This window comes from Poecile atricapillus, chromosome 9, assembly GCF_030490865.1.
Source record: "Poecile atricapillus isolate bPoeAtr1 chromosome 9, bPoeAtr1.hap1, whole genome shotgun sequence".
NCBI lineage: Eukaryota > Metazoa > Chordata > Aves > Passeriformes > Paridae > Poecile > Poecile atricapillus.
In genome coordinates this window covers 10,019,190-10,036,982 of record NC_081257.1, presented here as the reverse complement: position 1 = coordinate 10,036,982, position 17,793 = coordinate 10,019,190, and the positions used below count along the sequence as shown (strand labels likewise).

The 17,793-nt window shown below is 60.3% G+C and overlaps 4 protein-coding genes across 4 annotated transcripts; 2 read left to right on the top strand and 2 right to left on the bottom strand.

Annotated features, from left to right (window-relative positions):
- Positions 1 to 174: 174 nt before the first annotated feature.
- On the top strand, positions 175 to 4,791 carry PARP3 (poly(ADP-ribose) polymerase family member 3). The gene is made up of 11 exons (XM_058845120.1): positions 175 to 327; positions 964 to 1,202; positions 1,400 to 1,525; positions 1,925 to 2,116; positions 2,479 to 2,614; positions 2,852 to 3,078; positions 3,218 to 3,376; positions 3,524 to 3,601; positions 3,833 to 4,010; positions 4,218 to 4,364; positions 4,462 to 4,791. Exons 2-11 carry the CDS (start codon positions 1,020 to 1,022, stop codon positions 4,629 to 4,631), a joined length of 1,596 nt encoding a protein of 531 aa, XP_058701103.1. The 5' UTR covers positions 175 to 327; positions 964 to 1,019; the 3' UTR covers positions 4,632 to 4,791.
- Positions 4,792 to 4,910: 119 nt separating this feature from the next.
- Positions 4,911 to 8,648, top strand: LOC131582199 (probable G-protein coupled receptor). The gene has a single exon (XM_058845122.1). The coding sequence runs from the start codon at positions 6,104 to 6,106 to the stop codon at positions 7,331 to 7,333; it is 1,230 nt and encodes a 409-aa protein (XP_058701105.1). The 5' UTR covers positions 4,911 to 6,103; the 3' UTR covers positions 7,334 to 8,648.
- PCBP4 (poly(rC) binding protein 4) lies at positions 8,637 to 14,753 on the bottom strand. The gene is made up of 13 exons (XM_058845121.1): positions 14,583 to 14,753; positions 13,033 to 13,148; positions 12,694 to 12,717; positions 12,583 to 12,615; positions 12,208 to 12,324; positions 11,993 to 12,121; positions 11,634 to 11,762; positions 11,307 to 11,381; positions 11,096 to 11,140; positions 10,868 to 10,943; positions 10,435 to 10,487; positions 9,848 to 10,017; positions 8,637 to 9,515 (listed from the first exon to the last, which is right to left on the bottom strand). The coding sequence occupies exons 2-13, from the start codon at positions 13,126 to 13,128 to the stop codon at positions 9,200 to 9,202; spliced, it is 1,263 nt and encodes a 420-aa protein (XP_058701104.1). The 5' UTR covers positions 13,129 to 13,148; positions 14,583 to 14,753; the 3' UTR covers positions 8,637 to 9,199.
- Positions 14,754 to 15,927: 1,174 nt separating this feature from the next.
- On the bottom strand, positions 15,928 to 17,567 carry ABHD14B (abhydrolase domain containing 14B). The gene is made up of 4 exons (XM_058844985.1): positions 17,450 to 17,567; positions 17,012 to 17,233; positions 16,611 to 16,852; positions 15,928 to 16,278 (listed from the first exon to the last, which is right to left on the bottom strand). Exons 2-4 carry the CDS (start codon positions 17,214 to 17,216, stop codon positions 16,096 to 16,098), a joined length of 630 nt encoding a protein of 209 aa, XP_058700968.1. The 5' UTR covers positions 17,217 to 17,233; positions 17,450 to 17,567; the 3' UTR covers positions 15,928 to 16,095.
- Between the last annotated feature and the right edge of the window lie 226 nt (positions 17,568 to 17,793).

Below are 17,793 nucleotides of genomic sequence, written 5' to 3'. Positions count from 1 at the left end.
AGTGCAGACAGACAGGCAGATAGGCAGTACAGACAGTGCAGTACAGATAGACAGGCAGTATAGTCAGTACAGTCAGTGCAGACAGACAGGCAGACAGGCAGTACAGACGGACAGGCAGTACAGTCAGTACAATCAGTGCAGGCAGTGCAGGGAAACAGCAGGCAGGCCTGTCACAGGGTGCATGCGCTACCCAGAGGTATGTCAGCTGTTTTCACTGTCATCCGTGGGTGTTGCCTAAGGAAAAAGTTTCTCCTCTGGGCAAGCTGCCTGACCAGCCTGAAGTCTCTCGGCAGCTCCTCGGCAGGCAGCCCTGGACAGCGGGACCAGGTAGGACATGGTTGCTGCCTGAACCTCTGTTCCCATTGCTGTCCCCAGCACCCTCTCTTCAGCTGGGACTAACAGGGGGCATAGCAGACAGCGGCTGTCCAAGCCCCCCCCGCCCATACCAGAGCATTTCACTGGTCTCGAGAGGGACTGGGGGGATGGCATTTCATGTTTGGGGGGATAGCATTTCACATTTGGGGCGTGTCACTGCATTGTTTCCCCTCTTGTATATCCCTGGGGACACAGAGCTGGGCGAGCCTTGGGGACACACTCCTGTGGATTGGGGGTTCTTAGTGAGGGGAGATGGGGGCCAGCAGACCCTCTCCAGCCAGACTCTGATCCTCTTCCAGCTCTTCTGATCCAAGTTTGCTATGCAAGCAGCTGAGTCCCCGTGTGCTCCCTCTTGGCTTTGTGTCACTGGGCTCTTTCCACTTTGGGGTCCCTCAAGGGCTGAAGGCTGTTGAGAGGTTCACCCACCTGAACACAGGGAAAAGATTGAGATCGTTTGTGGGCAGAGGTCCCAGCCCCTCCTTCAGCCTTGCTGTAGGCTGAAGGCATAGGGAAAGCAAGGCACAGCCCACCAGACTTTCCCAGAGGGGCAGCCTGGCAACTCTCACCTCTCCCTCTGCTGTCTCCAAGGATTTTTCTGGGGGATTAAGGTTGCTCTGACTCCGTGGCATCGGGGGAGCTCAGTCATGGCTTCCAAGCGCACAGCTTCTTCCTTGAAGCAGCCAGAGAGCAGGGAAAAGAAACTGAAAGGGGAAGAAGAGGATGACACCTGGAGCTCCACCTTGGCAACCTTGAAAACTGCTGCCAAGGAGAAACGGCCTGCCACAATTGATGGACTGTGCCCCCTGAGCACAGCACCAGGTGCTCGGGTGAGAGCAGGATGGAGGTGCTTAGAGGGGCAGGGGTAGGAGGGTTGGAGGAGTCTCAGAGCAGCCCCTGCCCTATGACACAGACCAAGCCTCAATTTTCCTTGCAGACCCCTGTGTGCTCCCACTGGGACATTTTGGCACCCTTCCCTTCACCAAACACTTCCAGGTGCCAGCCCAGGCCATGTCACTCACTGTAGGTCTATGAGGACTATGACTGCACCCTGAACCAGACCAATATCAGTGCCAACAACAACAAGTTCTACATCGTCCAGCTCCTTGAGCATGATGGTGCCTACAGCGTCTGGACCCGCTGGGGCCGCGTGGTGAGTCCACCCAGGCATCACTCATCCCCTGTACCTCTGCTGTCCCCACCCTGCCTTCAGAACCCCAAAAACTGAGGGTGAACCTGGTGGTCCCTAGTCCCAAAGCAAGCACCCAAGTGTCCTGCTACAGCACTTTAATGGGAGGGCTTCAAGGACCTATCGCCATACAATATAGTCAGGCTGTCTGGGGCATGTGGCACCTGTCCCTGCAGGGAATGTGTGTGACAGCCCAGCAAGGAGTCCTGGGGTGTCTTCCTGAGCTGGTGGCTCAGCACATTTCCTGCCTGTGGCTCCAAGCCCTGCTATCACAGCCCCTCTTGTTCCTGCCTGCTCCCACTGGCATGGGGCTGGTGGAGCAGGGATGCAGGGGAGCTGCTGACCACTGCTGTCCACTGCCAGGGGGAGGCAGGCCAGTTCAAGCTCATGCCCTGTGCCTCCCTGGAAGCCGCCAAGAAGGACTTTGAGAAGAAATTTCGGGAGAAGACCAAGAACAGCTGGGCAACAAGGGAGAACTTCATTGCCCAGCCGGGGAAGTACACGCTCATTGAGGTGCAGCCAGGGGCTGGGCAGGAGGTGGAGGCTGTCCTCAGGGTGAGTACTCTGGGCACCCAGGTTGTCACCATGGTGCAATGGTCCTCATCACACTCCGGGCCCATTGAACACCAGGACATCCAAGAGGGTCAGCAGGATGGGATGGGTTTTGAGAGGGGTCTGGGTGCATGCTGAAACAGCTTGCAGGCAGAGATATGGGGCTAGTGGGTTAAAATGGAGTGGGAGGACATCCTGAATGAGAAGTGTAGCCTTCTGCGGGGCATCAGCTGTGGAAAGTGGAGGCAGCACCTGCCCATTGCTCTGCTGTCCCAGCACCAGGCTCTCCTCACAGAGGTGGGCAGCCCTGGTGCAGTGCTCCCACAGCCTCTTGCAGGCTTGCAGCTGATGTGGGTTGTCTGCAGGTGGATACCATGGATGGGGGCAAGGTCTGCAAGCAGCGGGTGCTGCCCTGCACCTTGGACAGAGCCACACAGGACCTGGTGTCCCTCATCTTCAGCAGTGACATGTTCCAGGATGCCATGCAGACCATGAATATCGGTAGGAGGTGATGGGTTGATGGGTGACATGAGCTCGGGCTGTGGGGTACAGGTGGGGAGGTGAACAGAGCGGAGGTGCTGATGGATTTTAGAGCATCCCCTCTGATATGCTGGCACCTGATGGGACTGTGGACACCCCGTGCTGGGTGCCCACACTTGCCCATGGTGATACTGGAGGTTCTGGGAAGTAGCTGTGGAGCGAGTGGGGTGGTCGGGTTCACCTTGCCCTCCCCTGTAGATGTGAAGAAGATGCCTCTGGGGAAGCTGAGCAAGCAGCAGATTGCGAGGGGCTTTGAGGCACTGGACGAGCTGGAGGCAGTGCTGAGGGAGCAGCCCCCCCAGGCCTCTCGCCTGGAGGAGCTCTCCTCACGCTTCTACACCATCATCCCACACAATTTTGGGCGGGCGCGGCCACCCCCCATCAACTCCCCTGACCTGCTGCGTGCCAAGAAGGACATGCTGTTGGTGAGATGCCAGAGCACACAGTGCATGGCTTCCCTTCCCCGTGGGACAGGGGCTGCTGGCAGGAGGCTGGGCTTGCCCTGGTTCCCCAGCGCAGTGCCCAGCACTGGTGGTGAGGATGTCCCTGCTCTGTCCCTGCCAGGTGCTGGCTGACATTGAGGTGGCACAGAGCCTGCAGGCACAGAAAGTGAAGGAGGAGGAGGAGGAGGAGGAGAAAGAAGTTGTCCATCCGCTGGATCAGGATTATGCCCTGCTTTGCTGCCAGCTCTCCCTGCTGGACCCGGCTTCCCAGGAATACCAGGTGCTGCTTGTTCCAGTGTCCCATAATGGGAAGCAATTATGTCAGGCCTGCAGGCACCCCAAAGGCTCCTACTGTCCCAGGGGGACCCTGGGAATTGCTGCAATGGCTGCCTGGAGTGACACAGCTTTTTTGCCTCCCCCTTGGCAGCTGATCCAAACCTACGTGGAGCAGACCGGTCACAAACTCCACATCCTCAATATCTGGCAGGTGGCCCGAGATGGTGAGGTGAGGACAAGGTGATTCTCCCCATGTCACAGTGGGAATGCCACAGTTGCACCCCAGGATTTCTCCACCCAGGAAGGGATTCAGCCCAGCTGGCCAGGGCCAACCAGGCACACAGTCTCCTGCCCCTCCAGCCAGGCACTAGGGCTGGACTGGGGAGGTGGGCGGTAGTCCTCTACCCCTGGGCACCTGTGTGTCCCTGTGTGGACAGCCCTTAGCTCTGCATCTCTCCAGGATGAGCGTTTCAAGGCCCATGACCTCCTGGAGCACCGGCGCCTGCTTTGGCATGGCACCAACGTGGCGGTGGTGGCGGCCATCCTGAAGAGTGGGCTGCGCATCATGCCCCACTCAGGCGGGCGCGTGGGCAAGGGCATCTACTTCGCCTCCGAGAACAGCAAATCAGCCTGCTATGGTGAGGGTCCTGGGATGGGCTGGGCTGCTTGTGATGGATCTGTGTGAACCTGGCCACCTTTGCATACCCCCTGCCAGGCAGCTGTGGGCTTGCCAAGCCCCTTCCCTACCATGGCAATTGGTCCCTGTGTCCCAGCATGGCCTGGGCACAACCAGGTGGGAATACCAGGGATGGTGCTATCATCCCCATCCCTTTCTCCCATGGCAGTGGGCTGTACATCTGAGAGGGTTGGCATCATGTTCCTGACGGAGGTGGCCCTGGGCAAGCCCTACCGCATCACCCGCGATGACCCCACGCTGTGTCAGCCACCTGCTGGCTATGACAGTGTCCTGGCCTGTGGCCAGACAGAGCCAGGTGAGCCTGGGGCAGGAGGGGTGTGGTGGGCACAGGGCAGGGGGAAAGAGAGGCCAGATCTCAGTCTGATGTGGTGGTGTGGTGTCTTCTGGCCCAGATCCTGCACAGGATAAGGAGGTGCTGATGGATGGCAAAAAGGTGCTGGTGTGCCAGGGCAAGCCCATCTGCATGCCTGCCTACAAGGACTCCTCCTTCAGCCAGAGCGAGTACCTCATCTACCAGGAAAGCCAATGCCGGATCCGCTACCTTGTCCAGATCCGCTTCTGAGGGTGCCTGGGAGCACCACGGCCCTGGCCCAGCACCTATCAGCCCAGAGCACAGTGATCTGGACTCTCTGGCCACCCCACCTGGGGCTTGGCAAGGGCCAGGCCGGCGTGGGGACTGAGCTTGCTTTGAGTGTGAATAAAAGCGCTGTGCCTTGCACTGAGCGGTGCTCTCGCTTTCCTGCCCAGCAAGGTGGGTGTGCTACAGGGAAGGGTCTCAGTGGGTCCCTGCAGGGATGGCACAGGTGGCTCTGGAGGGGCTGAAACCTTCAGATAAAAGCTGGTGTCTTTGAGAGGCCAGCTGCTCTTGTCACCTTAGCAAGGCACACAGCTCATGGGCACCCCGTGGCTTCAGAGCTACCAAGGATGAGCAAGATCTGCTGCCCTGCCTGGGGATAGAGGAATCCATCCATCCATCCTGAGGGCGAGTGCTTCCTCTCCCTCTAGTGCCATGCCTCATGCCATGCCTGCTGTCCTGCCCCAGCCTAGCACCTGTGCCAGGCCCTTCTCTGTGCTCACATGTGCCCCTTGAGCGCATGTCCAGGTGCTGAGGCTGCCAGGGAAGGGCAACTCCCAGCTGTGTTACCCTGTTGCCCCATGAGCATCCATGTGCCAGTGGAGATGATTTGCGGCAGACCTGCCTGTGGCTCTGTCCCTTGAGCCCCAGGGACCTGAGCTGTTCCTGTGGAAGGATCAGGCCTGGTGCAGTGGGTGACCATTCTGGGGAGCACAGGGCTCAGGAACCCCGATCTCCCCTTCCTAAGCCCCCGCCGGCTGCTAGGACCCAGCAGCTGTCCCCGTGGGACTGCCACGGGTGCAGGCAGTGCAGGCAGCGCTGGGAGTGACAGCTGGTGCCATCCGCAGCTGGCAGGCTGCAGGCAAACAGGATGACGAGCGGGTGACGGGAGCGGGGAAGGGGGAGCGTGGCCTCACACAGGGCCGGCAGCCCCACTTCTGCTGCGGGAGCAACACCAGCAAGCAGGACCCCAGTGAGGAGAGGAGCATCACCCATCTCTCCAGGAGCAAAGGTGCGCTGAATCCCACCCACCTGGGGTTCCCCTGTGGCCAGAGCAAGAGGGTTGGGACAGGCAAGTTGTACTGTCTTTCCTCAGGACATACTGGTGCCAGTGGAGAGGGGGGATGGGGTGCCAGCCTGGCATGGGTGCCACAGGACCAAGCAATGCTATCCCTGGCTAGGTTGGGGACAGCCTGGGTGCCTGCTCTGGGACAGCCAAGTGGCTATGGCTTCACTGTCTAGCACTCCCTCCTCCAGCACCCTGGAAGTGTGCTGGTTGTCTCTGCGTTGCTCTGTGGCTCTTCCTCATTTTGCTTCTTTCCCTTCACACCCAGCTCCTGATCCCAACAGACAAGGAGAAGGTAGCAGCCATGGTTGTGCTGGGGTTACCCTCTCTGGGACAAAGAAGAAGAGCCCTTGCTGCCCAGGCACCAGAGCTGCTGGCTTAGCCCTGGAGGGGGATGGCAAGCCAGACAGGGTCAAACGCCACGGACAGCCTAGAGCTGCTCTCCCTCCCCAGGCACTCCACTGCCCAGGAGATCTTGGGCCTCTTCTGCATGATCCTGCTCACCTTTACTGCCCTGGTGGCCAACATCGTGGTTATGGTCATCATCCTTAAAACACCCCTTTTCAGGAAGTTCATCTTTGTCTGCCACCTCTGTGCAGTCAATCTTCTCTCAGCCATTTTCCTCATGCCTCTGGGGATCATCTCCAGCTCCTCCTGTTTCAACTGGGTGATCTACAGCATTGCTGAGTGCAAGGCCGTGATATTCCTGAATATCTGCTTCATCAGTGCCTCCATTCTCACAATCTCTATCATCAGCGTGGAGCGGTACTACTACATCGTCCACCCCTTGAGGTATGAGGTCAAGATGACCATCAGGCTGGCGGTGGCTGGAGTGATTTTCATTTGGGTCAAGTCTGTTCTCATCACTGTCTTGGCACTAGTGGCATGGCCTCATGGCAATGGTGCCACCAGTGCCAGCCGCTGCACAGTCTACTGGAGCCCTGGGGCCCACAAGAAGGTTTTTGTGATCCTCTTCAGCATCACCTGCTTTATTCTGCCCACCATCATTATCCTCACTGTCTACTCCAGCATCTACCGTGTGGCCCGGACTGCGTCCCTGCAGCAGGCACCTGTGCCGGCACAGGCAGTTGCACCCAGACACCGACGTGACTCCATCGCCAGCCAAGTGACCATCCTCACTGCCAGGATCCTGATGCTGCCCAGGTTGATCCCAGATCGCCTTCTGGGAAGCAACAAGGCCATCCTCACCTTGGTCCTCATTGTGGGACAGTTCTTGTGCTGCTGTCTGCCTTTCTTTGCTTTCCACTTGCATTCCTCTGTCATTGTTGGCACTGTGGGTGGTGGGCACGGGGAGATGGTGGTCACCTGGATTGCCTACTCCTCCTTTGCCATTAATCCTTTCTTCTACGGGCTGCTGAACCGTCAAATCCGTGAGGAGCTGGCCCGCCTCCGGCGCAGCTGTCTTAACCGTCCCCTGGGTCAGGAGCTCTGTCTTTCCATCTCAGAGACTTCTGTTCAGGAAAACTTCTTGCAGTTCCTCCAGAGAGCAACTTGGACACTGGAGATGCACACCAGCTGCGTCAGTCCCAGCCCCAGGAACAGGCTGGACCACACCACAACAGGCTTCCCCACCCCAGGTCAAGTTCCTGAAGAGAGCAGCTGAGAAGAAGGCTCTGCCCCACTGTTCTGGGCAGGAGACCTGCCAGGGACCCATCAGACCTACTAGGACCCAACCCCTTGGATTTGGAGGAGTCCTTGTTCAGGTTTTGCCTGTTTTTTGAGCTTATGGTGGAAGATGGTTTCTCTGCTGGGAGAAGGTAGCAATTCTGGGGAAGTCACATCTCTGTTCTGCAGGATGGAATTTTCTCTGGCTCCACCAGCACAGCCCAGTTCCAGGGGCTGGCTCTCCTCAAGACATGGAAGGTCAAGGGGGTCCTGCGCAGGGGCAGGGGACAGGACACCTCCATCTCCATTGCACCAGTGAGAGCACTCCTGGCCAGTGGGGAAGAGCAGATGTCCCTTGCACCCTATCCAGGAGCAATGTTCCAGCTAATGCCACTAACACCAGTAACATCAGGACCCTGAGCCCCCTGCTGAGCCTGGATGGCAGACACAGAGACCTCCATCCCTGGCTGTTTAACCCAAAACTAATGCCTGTGTGGAGGAGCTCCTGCTCCCTGTGACACTGATCAGGGGGACACACCCACAGGGCTGGCTCTGGCTGTGTCACTGTTTGTCCTGCTGGCATGGCAGCATGCAATGCCTGTGGCCATGCCTGGCCATGCCCTCTGTCCCCTCAGCTGGCAGTGATCATCCCCCTGGGGGGGAACTGGAAATCTGGAGGTCCATGTTGAGCTGTTTATGGACACAGCTGCCCGGTTTGAAGCCCTGGTCAGCAGTGCCATGTGCCAGTGGATGTGGGCTGCTGGCCAAGGGCATGCTGGGCTGGACATGGTGATACAGGGTGGTGGGGGGTGGCTGTGTGGGGTGACACAGGGCAGCAGCAGCCAGAGGGGACCAGGAGCTGTTGTTCCTCTTCAGTCTCATTGCTTTTGAAGGGCTTGGGGACACTCTTATGGGGTCCCCACTAGAAAGGGGACTGGAACCTTTTGGGGAATGCTGCAGGGATACATTACCCTCAGCCCACCCACAGAAGTCCCATGGATGGTGTTGGCATGGTGGGTTGGAGATGTCCCTACTCCAGTAGTAACTGCAGGCCTGAGGGAAGACTGCCCTATGGCCTCTCTAACTGCCCCATGGCAGCGAGGGTCTGCAGGAAGACCCCCAGAGAGATGGGGCTGAAGGCCAGCATCCCCCACCCTGGACACAGGGATGCTCTTTCAGCCACCACCCAAGTACCCAGGAGCTCGGGTCACCCCTGCTCTGGGGGAAGTCTCCACCCAGAGTGGGGAATATTATTATTATTGTTATTTTCTTGTAAATTTTATCTTTTTATTAAACCATTGATAAGTTACAAAGGAGGAAAAAATATAGACTGATATATATACAGCATTTCCAAGCCAGCGGGGACTGGCTGTTGGATGGGGTTGCTGGGAGGCGATTGCCCCAGGGTGGCCCAGGGAGAGCCCCCCACCAGAGCCGGTGGAAGGGGCCTGGAGAGGCCAGGCAGTCCTCATCCAGTGGGACCTGACTTTTGGGTGCCAGATGGAGTGTGGGCATGAGCAGGATGGCAGAGGAGGCAGGGTGAGGAGCAGGAAGCAGGGGTCCTGCAGCACAGGGCACTGGGAGAAGGGACCCTAGGCTGGCAGGGACAGGCCCCCCACCCAATAGCAGGACACATGGTCTTTGTGCAGAAAATCAGGGAGGGGGGCACAGTGCTGCTGGGATCGGCAGCAGGCAACAAAATAGCCCCTTCTTCCAGCAGGCATCGCCACCAGAAAGACCCTTCCCTTCCCTGGGGTGGGGGACATGGGGCACCTGGCAGAGGCTGAGGTCAGGGTGGGGGGCAGGAAGGTGTCCCTGCTACTGAGTAGCACCCCGGACCCCCTGGCCCACCCACCAGTGGGGTTCAGTAGGGCGAGAACTTCTGCCGGTCAGCTTTCTTGGTGCCGTTGGCCGCCGAGATCTTGGTCGTGTAGGTGGTGGTGCCACCATTGGGACCTGCCACAGAGGATGGGGACAGCGCCAGGAAGGACACTGGCTTCAGGCCGATGAAGTTGGAGAGGGAGATGGCGTAGGGGGTGCCCAGCAGGGCCGGGGGGGCTGGGGCGACGGTGGGAAGTGCTGCACCAGAGCCTGGAGCGAGGGGCTGGGAAAAGCCCATGCCGAGGTCCATGGAGCCAGGGCCTGGTGGCACCTGGGAGGTAGATTTAGCAGTCTCTAAGCTGGGGAAGCAAGAGAGAAGGATGATGGTTAGTACCATGGTGACAGAGTGGCTCTCCCACCACAATCTTAGGGTGCAGGAACTGTGTGCCCCATCCCTTCTGGCTCGTGTCCATGGCACACTCTGGGTATCCCACTGAGCAGGATTGAAAAGCTGGGCCTCAAATCTGGTGGATCTCAGGTCCTGCACCTACCACCTCAGGTAGCAGCACCCAGCTCATCCTTCCTGAGGATGCTGTGGTGGGGGTATCCTCCAAAAACTGCCTTGAGGTGCTGGAGAAGAGACAACCTTCACTAGCACCCAGTGTGAGTCCCACCCCAGGCTGACACCTACCAGGCTGTGATGAGGTACTGAGCCAGGGTGATGCTGACAGGGGTCCCTGTGATGGTCACATGCCGCTCGCTGGAGCCCTCAGTCTGGTTGCCAATCTTGATGTGGGCACCTGACATCTGCCTGATCTCGCTGATCTTGCTGCCGTGCCGGCCGATGATGCAGCCGATGAGCTGAAGGGGCAGGGAGGGGGTGAGCCAGGAGCAGCCAGAGCAGTCTTGCCAAGCAGGGAGCTCTAAGGGGCTCACCTGGACATCCCCTACACCTCAGAGGTGAAACTGTAGAAGGCATTGGGAGGGCAGGGCAATGCTTTCCTTGGGCAAACCTTGCTTTTTGGTCTCATTCAAGACCTTCTTGCTGGCATTGTGCCACATGCCAAGACCTTTCCTTGGCATTGCCCAAACTCTTCCCTCCTGTCCCGTGTTTCAGATTCCTCTTCTGCCCCTGCTACCCCCTCCTGCTCCTAAGCTCTGGCAGAGCCTCCACTGTGTGGGTCAGTGGGTGCTGGCCTCTGCAAAGTGCCTCTGGGATGGTTCACATGGGTGGGGACAAGATGTGACCCCCCTTGTCATTCCCAGACCAATACATACATCATTGGGCACCAGGAACTCCTGGGAGCTGCTCTGGGAGCTGGCATCCAGGCCTGGAGAGAGAGACAAGGATGTCAGCAATGAAGGGGCAGGTCTCCAGTAGCTCTGTACCCCTACGCCAGCCCTATACTGGGATGGTGAGTAGCCCTGGTGACAAACCACAAGGATTGCTGCGGAGAGGAAGGGAGGACAGGACATAGACACAAGTCATAATTTGGTGCTGGTGCTCTCCCACTGCAGGATTGGGGAGCACTGGTGGGTGCAGTGACCCCAGGAAAAAAATGACAAGGTTGTGCTGGAGGGGCAGGTAGACATGCTGGAGGGGCTGGGACTGGAAAGGGTGCCGAGGAGGGAAACCTCTTCATCAGGGCCAGATGTCAGGGTGGATCAGGAGGGGCACACCCAGCCTTGGGGGAGCATGGGAGATGCTCACCTGGCATCATGGTGGGTGCATGGCCCAGGGGGGCGAAGGGAAGCGCATGCCCTGACAGCTGCTGCAGCTTTGTCACCTGCCCGAACAGTGCGAAGAGGAGGAAGGTGGTGTTAGGGGTGATGGAAGAGGTCAGCTGTGCCCCAGTACCCCAGTGCCTCCCAAGTCAGGCATTCCCAGCAGCACCCATCCGTGTAGGCACAGACCCCATTGCTGCAGGGACAGACTCACCTCTGCAGGAGAGACCCCGCTGTACTGGCCCTGCATGGAGAAGCCCTGGGAGAGAAAAAAGGGGCATCAGTGGCGAGCCAGGTGGGGACCATTGTCTCAGGTTGCTCCCCTCTGGGGAAGAGACTACCCTGAGCCCACCAGAGTTGCCCCTTGCTGTCAGAGGCTGTCCTCCTGGCCACCTCATGCTCTCAGAGATGCTGTGGCCTCTTACCTGATTGGCAGAGAGCAGGATGGTGCCCAGGGAGAGACCAGGGTGGTAGGGTATGGTGGCCCCCTTCGGAGGCGACTGGAGACAGAAGGAAGGAGGTGGAGGAGATGAGAGATGAAGCTGAATGCCCCTGTAGCCCCAAGGACCCTCTGCCCCCTTATGCCCCCAGCAAGCTGGGCACAGCCCCCAGCACTACGAAGGCAGGGTGCTCCAATAGGTTTCCACACAGGAGGACCCTGGTATTTGAGTCCAGATGGGCATGGGAAGCCCTGGGGAGGGGGAGCTGGGTAGCAGATGCCCCCCGGGCTGGGCATGGGGCTTGGCAGGTACCTCCAGGATGACAGCGCAGATCTGCCTCACACACTGGATGATGGTGTCTGGTACCCCTGAGACGGTGACAGCTCGTTCAGTAGAGTTGGGCAGCAAGTCACCGGCCACCTGCACCTGTGCCCCTGTGCTCTGCAGGAAGCAAAGAGATGCTGGCATTCCCCTGCCAGGGCTCAGCAGCTCACACCTCCCCTGTTCCCCTCCTGAGCCCCCAGGGACCATTGCAGGACCTGCAAGGGTGATGGACCCTCTCCTGCACCACCTCCCTCAGCCCCTGCAGGACTGTGACAGCGCTCACACCCAGGCCTCTGTACTTCCAGGGGGAAAAGGGGATCCCACATCCAGGCAACCGTCAGCCTCACCTCCCGGATCTCCCGGATCTTAGCTCCTGCCTTGCCGATGAGGGAGCCGCATTGGCTGGCGGGGATGACAAGGCGCAGGGTCACTGGTGCTCTGCCTGCTGACACCCCATCGCCCCCTGCTCCCAGGTCCTGTGAGGAATGTACGATGCAGTGTCAGACCCCCAGGATCTCCCAGGTGTGGGGGCACCTGGCAGGGATTTAGGAGGGCTGTCTACCTCCTCCAGCTTGAAGGCGATCATGGAGACAGCACGGAAGACAGCGTCGGTGGAGCCAGTGATTGTGGTGATGCGCTCGGGGCAGGACCCTTCTGAGATAGTGATTCGTGCACTGCTCTGGGGACAGTGTCACACCCCATTAGGGATGTCACAAGCCCTGTGCTTCATGACTTCCCCCAGGGATAGCCTCATAGGGGGAGATTGATGCCTTTGAGCCTGAGCTTTGCCCCCCCAACCTGCCCCAGGCAGCCTTCCCTGGGGTGTTGCTTTGTTTTCCCTGGTTCCACCTGGGATTTATGGGGGCAGGCACATGGGAGCCACCAGGTACAGGCATGACAGGCAGCAGGACCTGGCAGCCCACCAGTGTGCTCTTACCTGCTCTCGTATCCTCTTAACAGTCTCTCCTTTCTGCAGGTAAAGGAATAGGGTGTGTGGTCAGGTCCAGGGGAGCCAAGGGCTGGCAACACACAGGACCCCAAATCTTACCTTGCCGATGATGCTGCCAATCTCCTGCAAAGGCAGAGAAGAAGTGGCACTGTCAGGAGGCAGCTCCCTGCCTGCCACATCCCCTCCTCTGCTCACAGCCTGCCAACAGGCAGATCCTGCCCCAGGGACACTGGGTGACTTAACTAATGACACTGGGGCATGGGAATGTGCCCCTCCCTGGCTTAGGATGGGGAAAGAAATCCTTCTGGGAATGCTATTCCCAGGGGCGACTGGGAGCAGAGGAAGAAAACAGGGCATGGTGAGGAGCTGGAGTTCCAGTGTAGCCCCTCACCCCAGGCATTGCTGACCCCCCAGTGGCACTGAGACCCCTGCCATTACCTTGCCATGCATGAGCATGCGGAGGGTCAGGGTGATGCTGAGCTCCGTCTCCTCGGGACTGCCACCCACGCCACTGGCTCCGTCTGGCGATGCCATGGCGGGAGGGCAGGATGAATCTGTGGGACATGATGTTCCTCAGAAAAGGGGGATGCCCCAGCTAACCCCCTCACCCCCAGATCTGCAACTCGAATATCCTATGGCTGGGAAATGGGGAAACTGAGGCAGAGGCACCACTGTGCCATCCTCTGGCAGGCGAGGCTCACATGGCCCCATGGCACCCCACAGGTACCCTGCACCCCCAAAAAGGGACCCACTGCTCTGTGTCTGCCTGAGCTGCCTTCAGTCTGTGCTGCATAAAGCCAGGAGCTGGATGGATACAGGGGGAGGAGGCAAGGTGTATGGAGCATGCCTATGGGATAGGGTTCTGTTTGCAGATGCTTGCTGGAGTGGGGAGAACAGAGGTGGCCTGGGTGGTCTCACAGGCTATGCAAGCCACCTTCTTTCTCCTCCTCCTTTCCCTCTGCCCACCCACAAAGCCCCAGGGGACACTGAGGCAAGCTCCCTGATGGGGACCATCCCAACCAAGCCACAGCATGATGCCTGCTGACTGATACCGCTGCACCGTGTCCCCTCCCAGAGCACCCCAGGGCCCCCCGGACCCTGTACCCGGGTGGCCGTGGGCGGCCTGGGCCCCCGGGAGAAGGACAATTACTGTGTGTCCAGGCCCGGGTGGGCGGCTGCGGCACCGCTGGCTCCCGGCAAGCCGGGCGATGCCAAGCAGCTTTGAAACAAAGCACCCGTGTTGAGGCTGGGGCCGCGTCCGCGGGCATGGCGGGGGGGGGCGGCTATTTTAGGTGCTGGCAGGACTCGTCACCGCTCCAGCACATCTCCTGCATCAGGGTAACGGGGGGGGGGGCGGGGGGGGGTGCTATGCCTCGCACCCCCGGGGTGGTTTGAACGCTCTGTGTCCACCCTCCTGCTACCGCGGGCTGGAGAATGGTAGAGAGACTGAAACGGGGGGAAATTCCCGTTCCTGGTGCAGAGGAGCCTGAAGTGGGGCGGAGGGGGAGGGATGTAACCCCTGGCCCGCGGCATCCGGAGATGTGCGGGGTGCCGGTAGGGACGCGCAGCCGGCCGGGGTCCCCAGTCCCCCTGGGGATGAATGGCAGCAGGAATCCGCCAGGGACAAAAGACCCCGCCGGGGGAAGAAGTACGAGGATGGCGGTGGGACGGGGGAACGCAGCAGGACCACGGGTGTCCCCCCACTGCCACAGACAACGCTGCGGGCAGGGGGGTGCTCTCCCCCAGGTGAGCCAGGCTGGCAGGAACGCCAAAGGCCCCGGTGATGGGCACAGGCCACCTGCCATGGCTGGCACTGGGACAGCCACCAAGCTGGGCACCGCCCGTCCTTCGGGGCACCTTCGGGTGACAAAGGGAAAGGGGACGACAGGAGGAAGCCCCCACCCCGTCCCTGGGGAAACCTCTCTCTTCTCGCCCTCCCGGCCGCCCCAAGCCCCCTGGTCCCCGCGGGAGTGGGGCCCGGCGGGTACCTTTCCGTGCGCCTCGTCCCTCCACCGCCGGCCGCCCCTCAGTGCCACATTGTCCCCGGCGGCGCCCAGTGACACCCGGGGCAGGAACAATGAGCCGCTTGACAGGCCAGGGCCAAGCTGGCAGCCCCGGCCCCCACCCCGGTCCACGCCGAGGCCCCCCTCGCTCTTCCCCTCTCCCACATCCCTCCCTCCGGGATCCTATTACAGCGGATAAGAGACACTAAAAGGAACAATGCACCCTGGGTAAGGCCATCTGCCACCACTGGGGACATTCCTGGCCCCCCCGGCCCCCCTCCCTTTGGCTCACACATCGCCCCTCTTTGTAATTGCGTGGTTTTTTTCCTGGAAGCCGATCAGCTGGCAGGGCTCGAGGGCTCAAGGACACCAGAGCGGGCAGGGATGGGGCAGCTGGCACCCCAAGGCCCGCTGGCATCCCCGGCTGCTGCTGTGAAGTGGTGCCTGGAGGGGCAGGAGGCACCCCGTATGGGTGGGGGGGGGAGTCGGGACAGCAACAGGGGACCTGAGCCGTCTGGGGCGGTCAGGGATGCTTCCAGACAGGAGTCTGACGGACTTCCAAGGCAGAGACCAGCTTCTGCACCCTTGGCACTTCGTTATGTCCCCCACATGGGCATCCTGCACCCACAGAAAAGTGCCCCCCCCTTACCTCCCCCACTAAATCCTCCTGGGCCCTAGCGTAAGCAGCTAAAGCCCAGGCAAGCTTGGGGAAGGGGGGGCACTGGGGGGGCACCCTGCTGCTGGCTCCATCTGCATCCCTGAGTGCCCGGTGCAGCAGCACCAAAGGCAGAGGAGGCAGGTGGCAGGCAGGGGTCTTGTCCCCCGTCTGTCAGGCCTCCCTGCCTGCCCCCTCATCTGCTCATGGCAGCCACTCGTTGGGTAAATCACCCCCCACCTCCCCACAGTGCTGAGCGGATGCTGCCGTGGGCAGGAGCCTTCCAGGGCTGGCAGCTCTCGTTTAAGCCCCTGTGGATTACCCTGGACTTGGGTGAATGCCAGGAGGGGTAGGAGGAGGAAGAGGAGGATGAAGAGGAGGCTGGCCAGCTGGGGACAAGGATGTCACTACCTTGGGGGACCTACCTGTCCCCGAACACAGCCCCAGGGCTTCCTGGGCACCCTCTGAGGTTCATGAGGGTCCTGTCAGAAGTGACAGGTGGGCTCCAGCGAGGCTGGCATTCCCCCATCCACAATCCCCAAATGTACCATCCTTCAGTGGCTACATCTTCCCTGCTGTCACATCCCAAACCTGTGTGGGACAGCAGCCATGGAGAAAGGGATGGGAGAAGGAGGTGGGAAAGGTGGAAAAGAAGCAGGTTGAAGGTGGCAGGAAAGCAGTGGCAGAGCTTGGAGTTTTATTTGGTCTCAAGAGAGGTGAGTGCTGGTGTGGGCCAGTGCAGTGTGAGTGCCAGCCGAGCACCTGGGTTGGCACAAGGGTGCGTGTGCAGGCAGAGGGGTGGATGGGCTGGCCACATCCCCATGGCTTGTGGTCCAGTCCTGCTCACTTCAGCTGCTGCAGGAAGGCCAGGAGTCCACGGTGCCACTCATTGGGCTTGTCCAGGTAGCAGGCGTGTCCTGCACCCTGCAGCATCAGCACCTGGTGCTCAGGGAGGTGCTGAAGGTTGTTCAGACTGGTCTGCCCCAGCTCCACATCCTGGTCCCCGTACACGATCAGTGTGGGGGTCTGTAGAAGGAAAATACACCTTGAGTCTGCAAGTGTCACCTAGGCACTCACTCCTTCTGTGAAGAACACCCTGGACGGGAGACACTTGCCCTTCACCCCCACCCAGTATCACAAAGAGAAACTGAAGTTCAGACTCCTGGGTTTCCAACTGTCCCCTCTTTACCACACATTACCCCACATTTACATTCCTCATTCATCACGTTCCCCTCTTTCAGTGACAACAGGTTTTCTGGCCTGTTTGGCCTTTCCCCTGCTCAACCCCAGTGGCAGGGTCCCCTCTTCACCATCCCCTCCCAGCTCCCTGACCTCCCCAGTGCCCTTCCAGGCCGTACTTTGATCTGGGCATACTGCTTCGCTGTGAATTTCTCAGTGCAGATGGGTGCCACAGGTACATAGGCCTTGAACAGCTGGCTGTGCTCTAAGAGGAAGGGCAGCGAGTACATGCCACTGAGCGATGGGCTGATCACCACAGCTGGACCCAGGCACAGAGCCTCTGAAACTGCCTTCAGGAATGCTGCTGGTGCTGGCTGGCCCACGGGTGCTGGGGCTACAGCATCCTTCGAGCGCCCCAGCCCTGAATCATGGGAGACACAAGTGGCCCTGTCAGGCTCCACACCACCTCAGTGACTGGGAGAAGCCAGCACGGCACAACAGGACACCGGGGTTGCCATCCTGGCCACACAAACCAGAGGCGACCCTGCCTGAGTCTAGGGCTGTGCTCACCACACCTTACCCGGCAGGTCGATGGCCACGGCTCGGTAGCCATTCTCGGCCAGCGTGGCAAGTGTCCCCACCTGCAGCCACGTTTCGGAGGAGAAGCGGATGCCGTGCAGCAGCAGCACGGTCAGCTTCGGCACTTGGGCTGGCTCAGCTTGGCGGTAGAAGAGGGTCTGTCCTTGCACCGTGACGGTGCTCTCGGTGACGCGCGGGGTGGCCATGCCTGGGTGCCGGGGTGCTGTTAAGTGGGGCGAGAGGTAGGAATGGGAGGGCTGACAAGCCTTCTGCTGCTGTCGAGGCCCGGTGGCAGCAGGAAGGCAAGAGGGCTATGAGGGGTCACACCGGCATCATCTTCACTGTGGTGGCACCGCCGGGGTGACTGATGTGCCAGGCGGCCTCACCGGCCCGCCCCTGCCTCCGCTTCCCCGTCCAGCGCTGGGCCTGCAGCCCTTACCTGCTGCTCCGCACACGGGGCCGGCTGCCGCTCGCCTCCTCCCCGCCGCACCACGGGACTGGGGGTGCCGCGCCCCGGGGCCAAAGACCGGCGGGGCGGGCAAGAGAACGGCGGCACCGCCTCATGAAGCGCAAGTCCGGGGCGGCCCCGGGAATCGCTGGGGCCTCGCCGGGCCGGGCCTCGCCGAGCCCTGGCCCGCCAGGAGAAGCCGAGCTTTCCCGAGCGAAGCCGAGTCTTGACGAGCGAAGCCGAGTTATGCCGAGCGAAGCCGAGCCCTACCCGAACTCTACCGAGCCAGGCCGAGCTCTGCCGTGCCGGACTGAGCCCAACCCGAGCCCTGCTCG

Bases quoted from the DNA above. Each gene is read 5' to 3' on its own strand.
- PARP3 (XM_058845120.1), top strand. From the start codon at position 1,020: ATGGCTTCCAAGCGCACAGCTTCTTCCTTGAAGCAGCCAGAGAGCAGG. The intron at 4,011-4,217 runs GTGAGGGTCCTG...CTCCCATGGCAG, and splicing joins CAGCAAATCAGCCTGCTATG to TGGGCTGTACATCTGAGAGG. The intron at 4,365-4,461 runs GTGAGCCTGGGG...CTTCTGGCCCAG, and splicing joins CTGTGGCCAGACAGAGCCAG to ATCCTGCACAGGATAAGGAG.
- ABHD14B (XM_058844985.1), bottom strand. From the start codon at position 17,216: ATGGCCACCCCGCGCGTCACCGAGAGCACCGTCACGGTGCAAGGACAG. The intron at 16,853-17,011 runs GTAAGGTGTGGT...CCCATGATTCAG, and splicing joins CGTGGCCATCGACCTGCCGG to GGCTGGGGCGCTCGAAGGAT. The intron at 16,279-16,610 runs GTACGGCCTGGA...TTCCTTCTACAG, and splicing joins AGCAGTATGCCCAGATCAAA to ACCCCCACACTGATCGTGTA.
- LOC131582199 (XM_058845122.1), top strand. From the start codon at position 6,104: ATGGCAAGCCAGACAGGGTCAAACGCCACGGACAGCCTAGAGCTGCTC.
- PCBP4 (XM_058845121.1), bottom strand. From the start codon at position 13,128: ATGGCATCGCCAGACGGAGCCAGTGGCGTGGGTGGCAGTCCCGAGGAG. The intron at 11,763-11,992 runs GTGAGGCTGACG...TGCTTCCTGCAG, and splicing joins AGATCCGGGAGATCCGGGAG to AGCACAGGGGCACAGGTGCA. The intron at 10,018-10,434 runs GTATGTATTGGT...CTGCCCCTTCAG, and splicing joins AGTTCCTGGTGCCCAATGAT to CTCATCGGCTGCATCATCGG.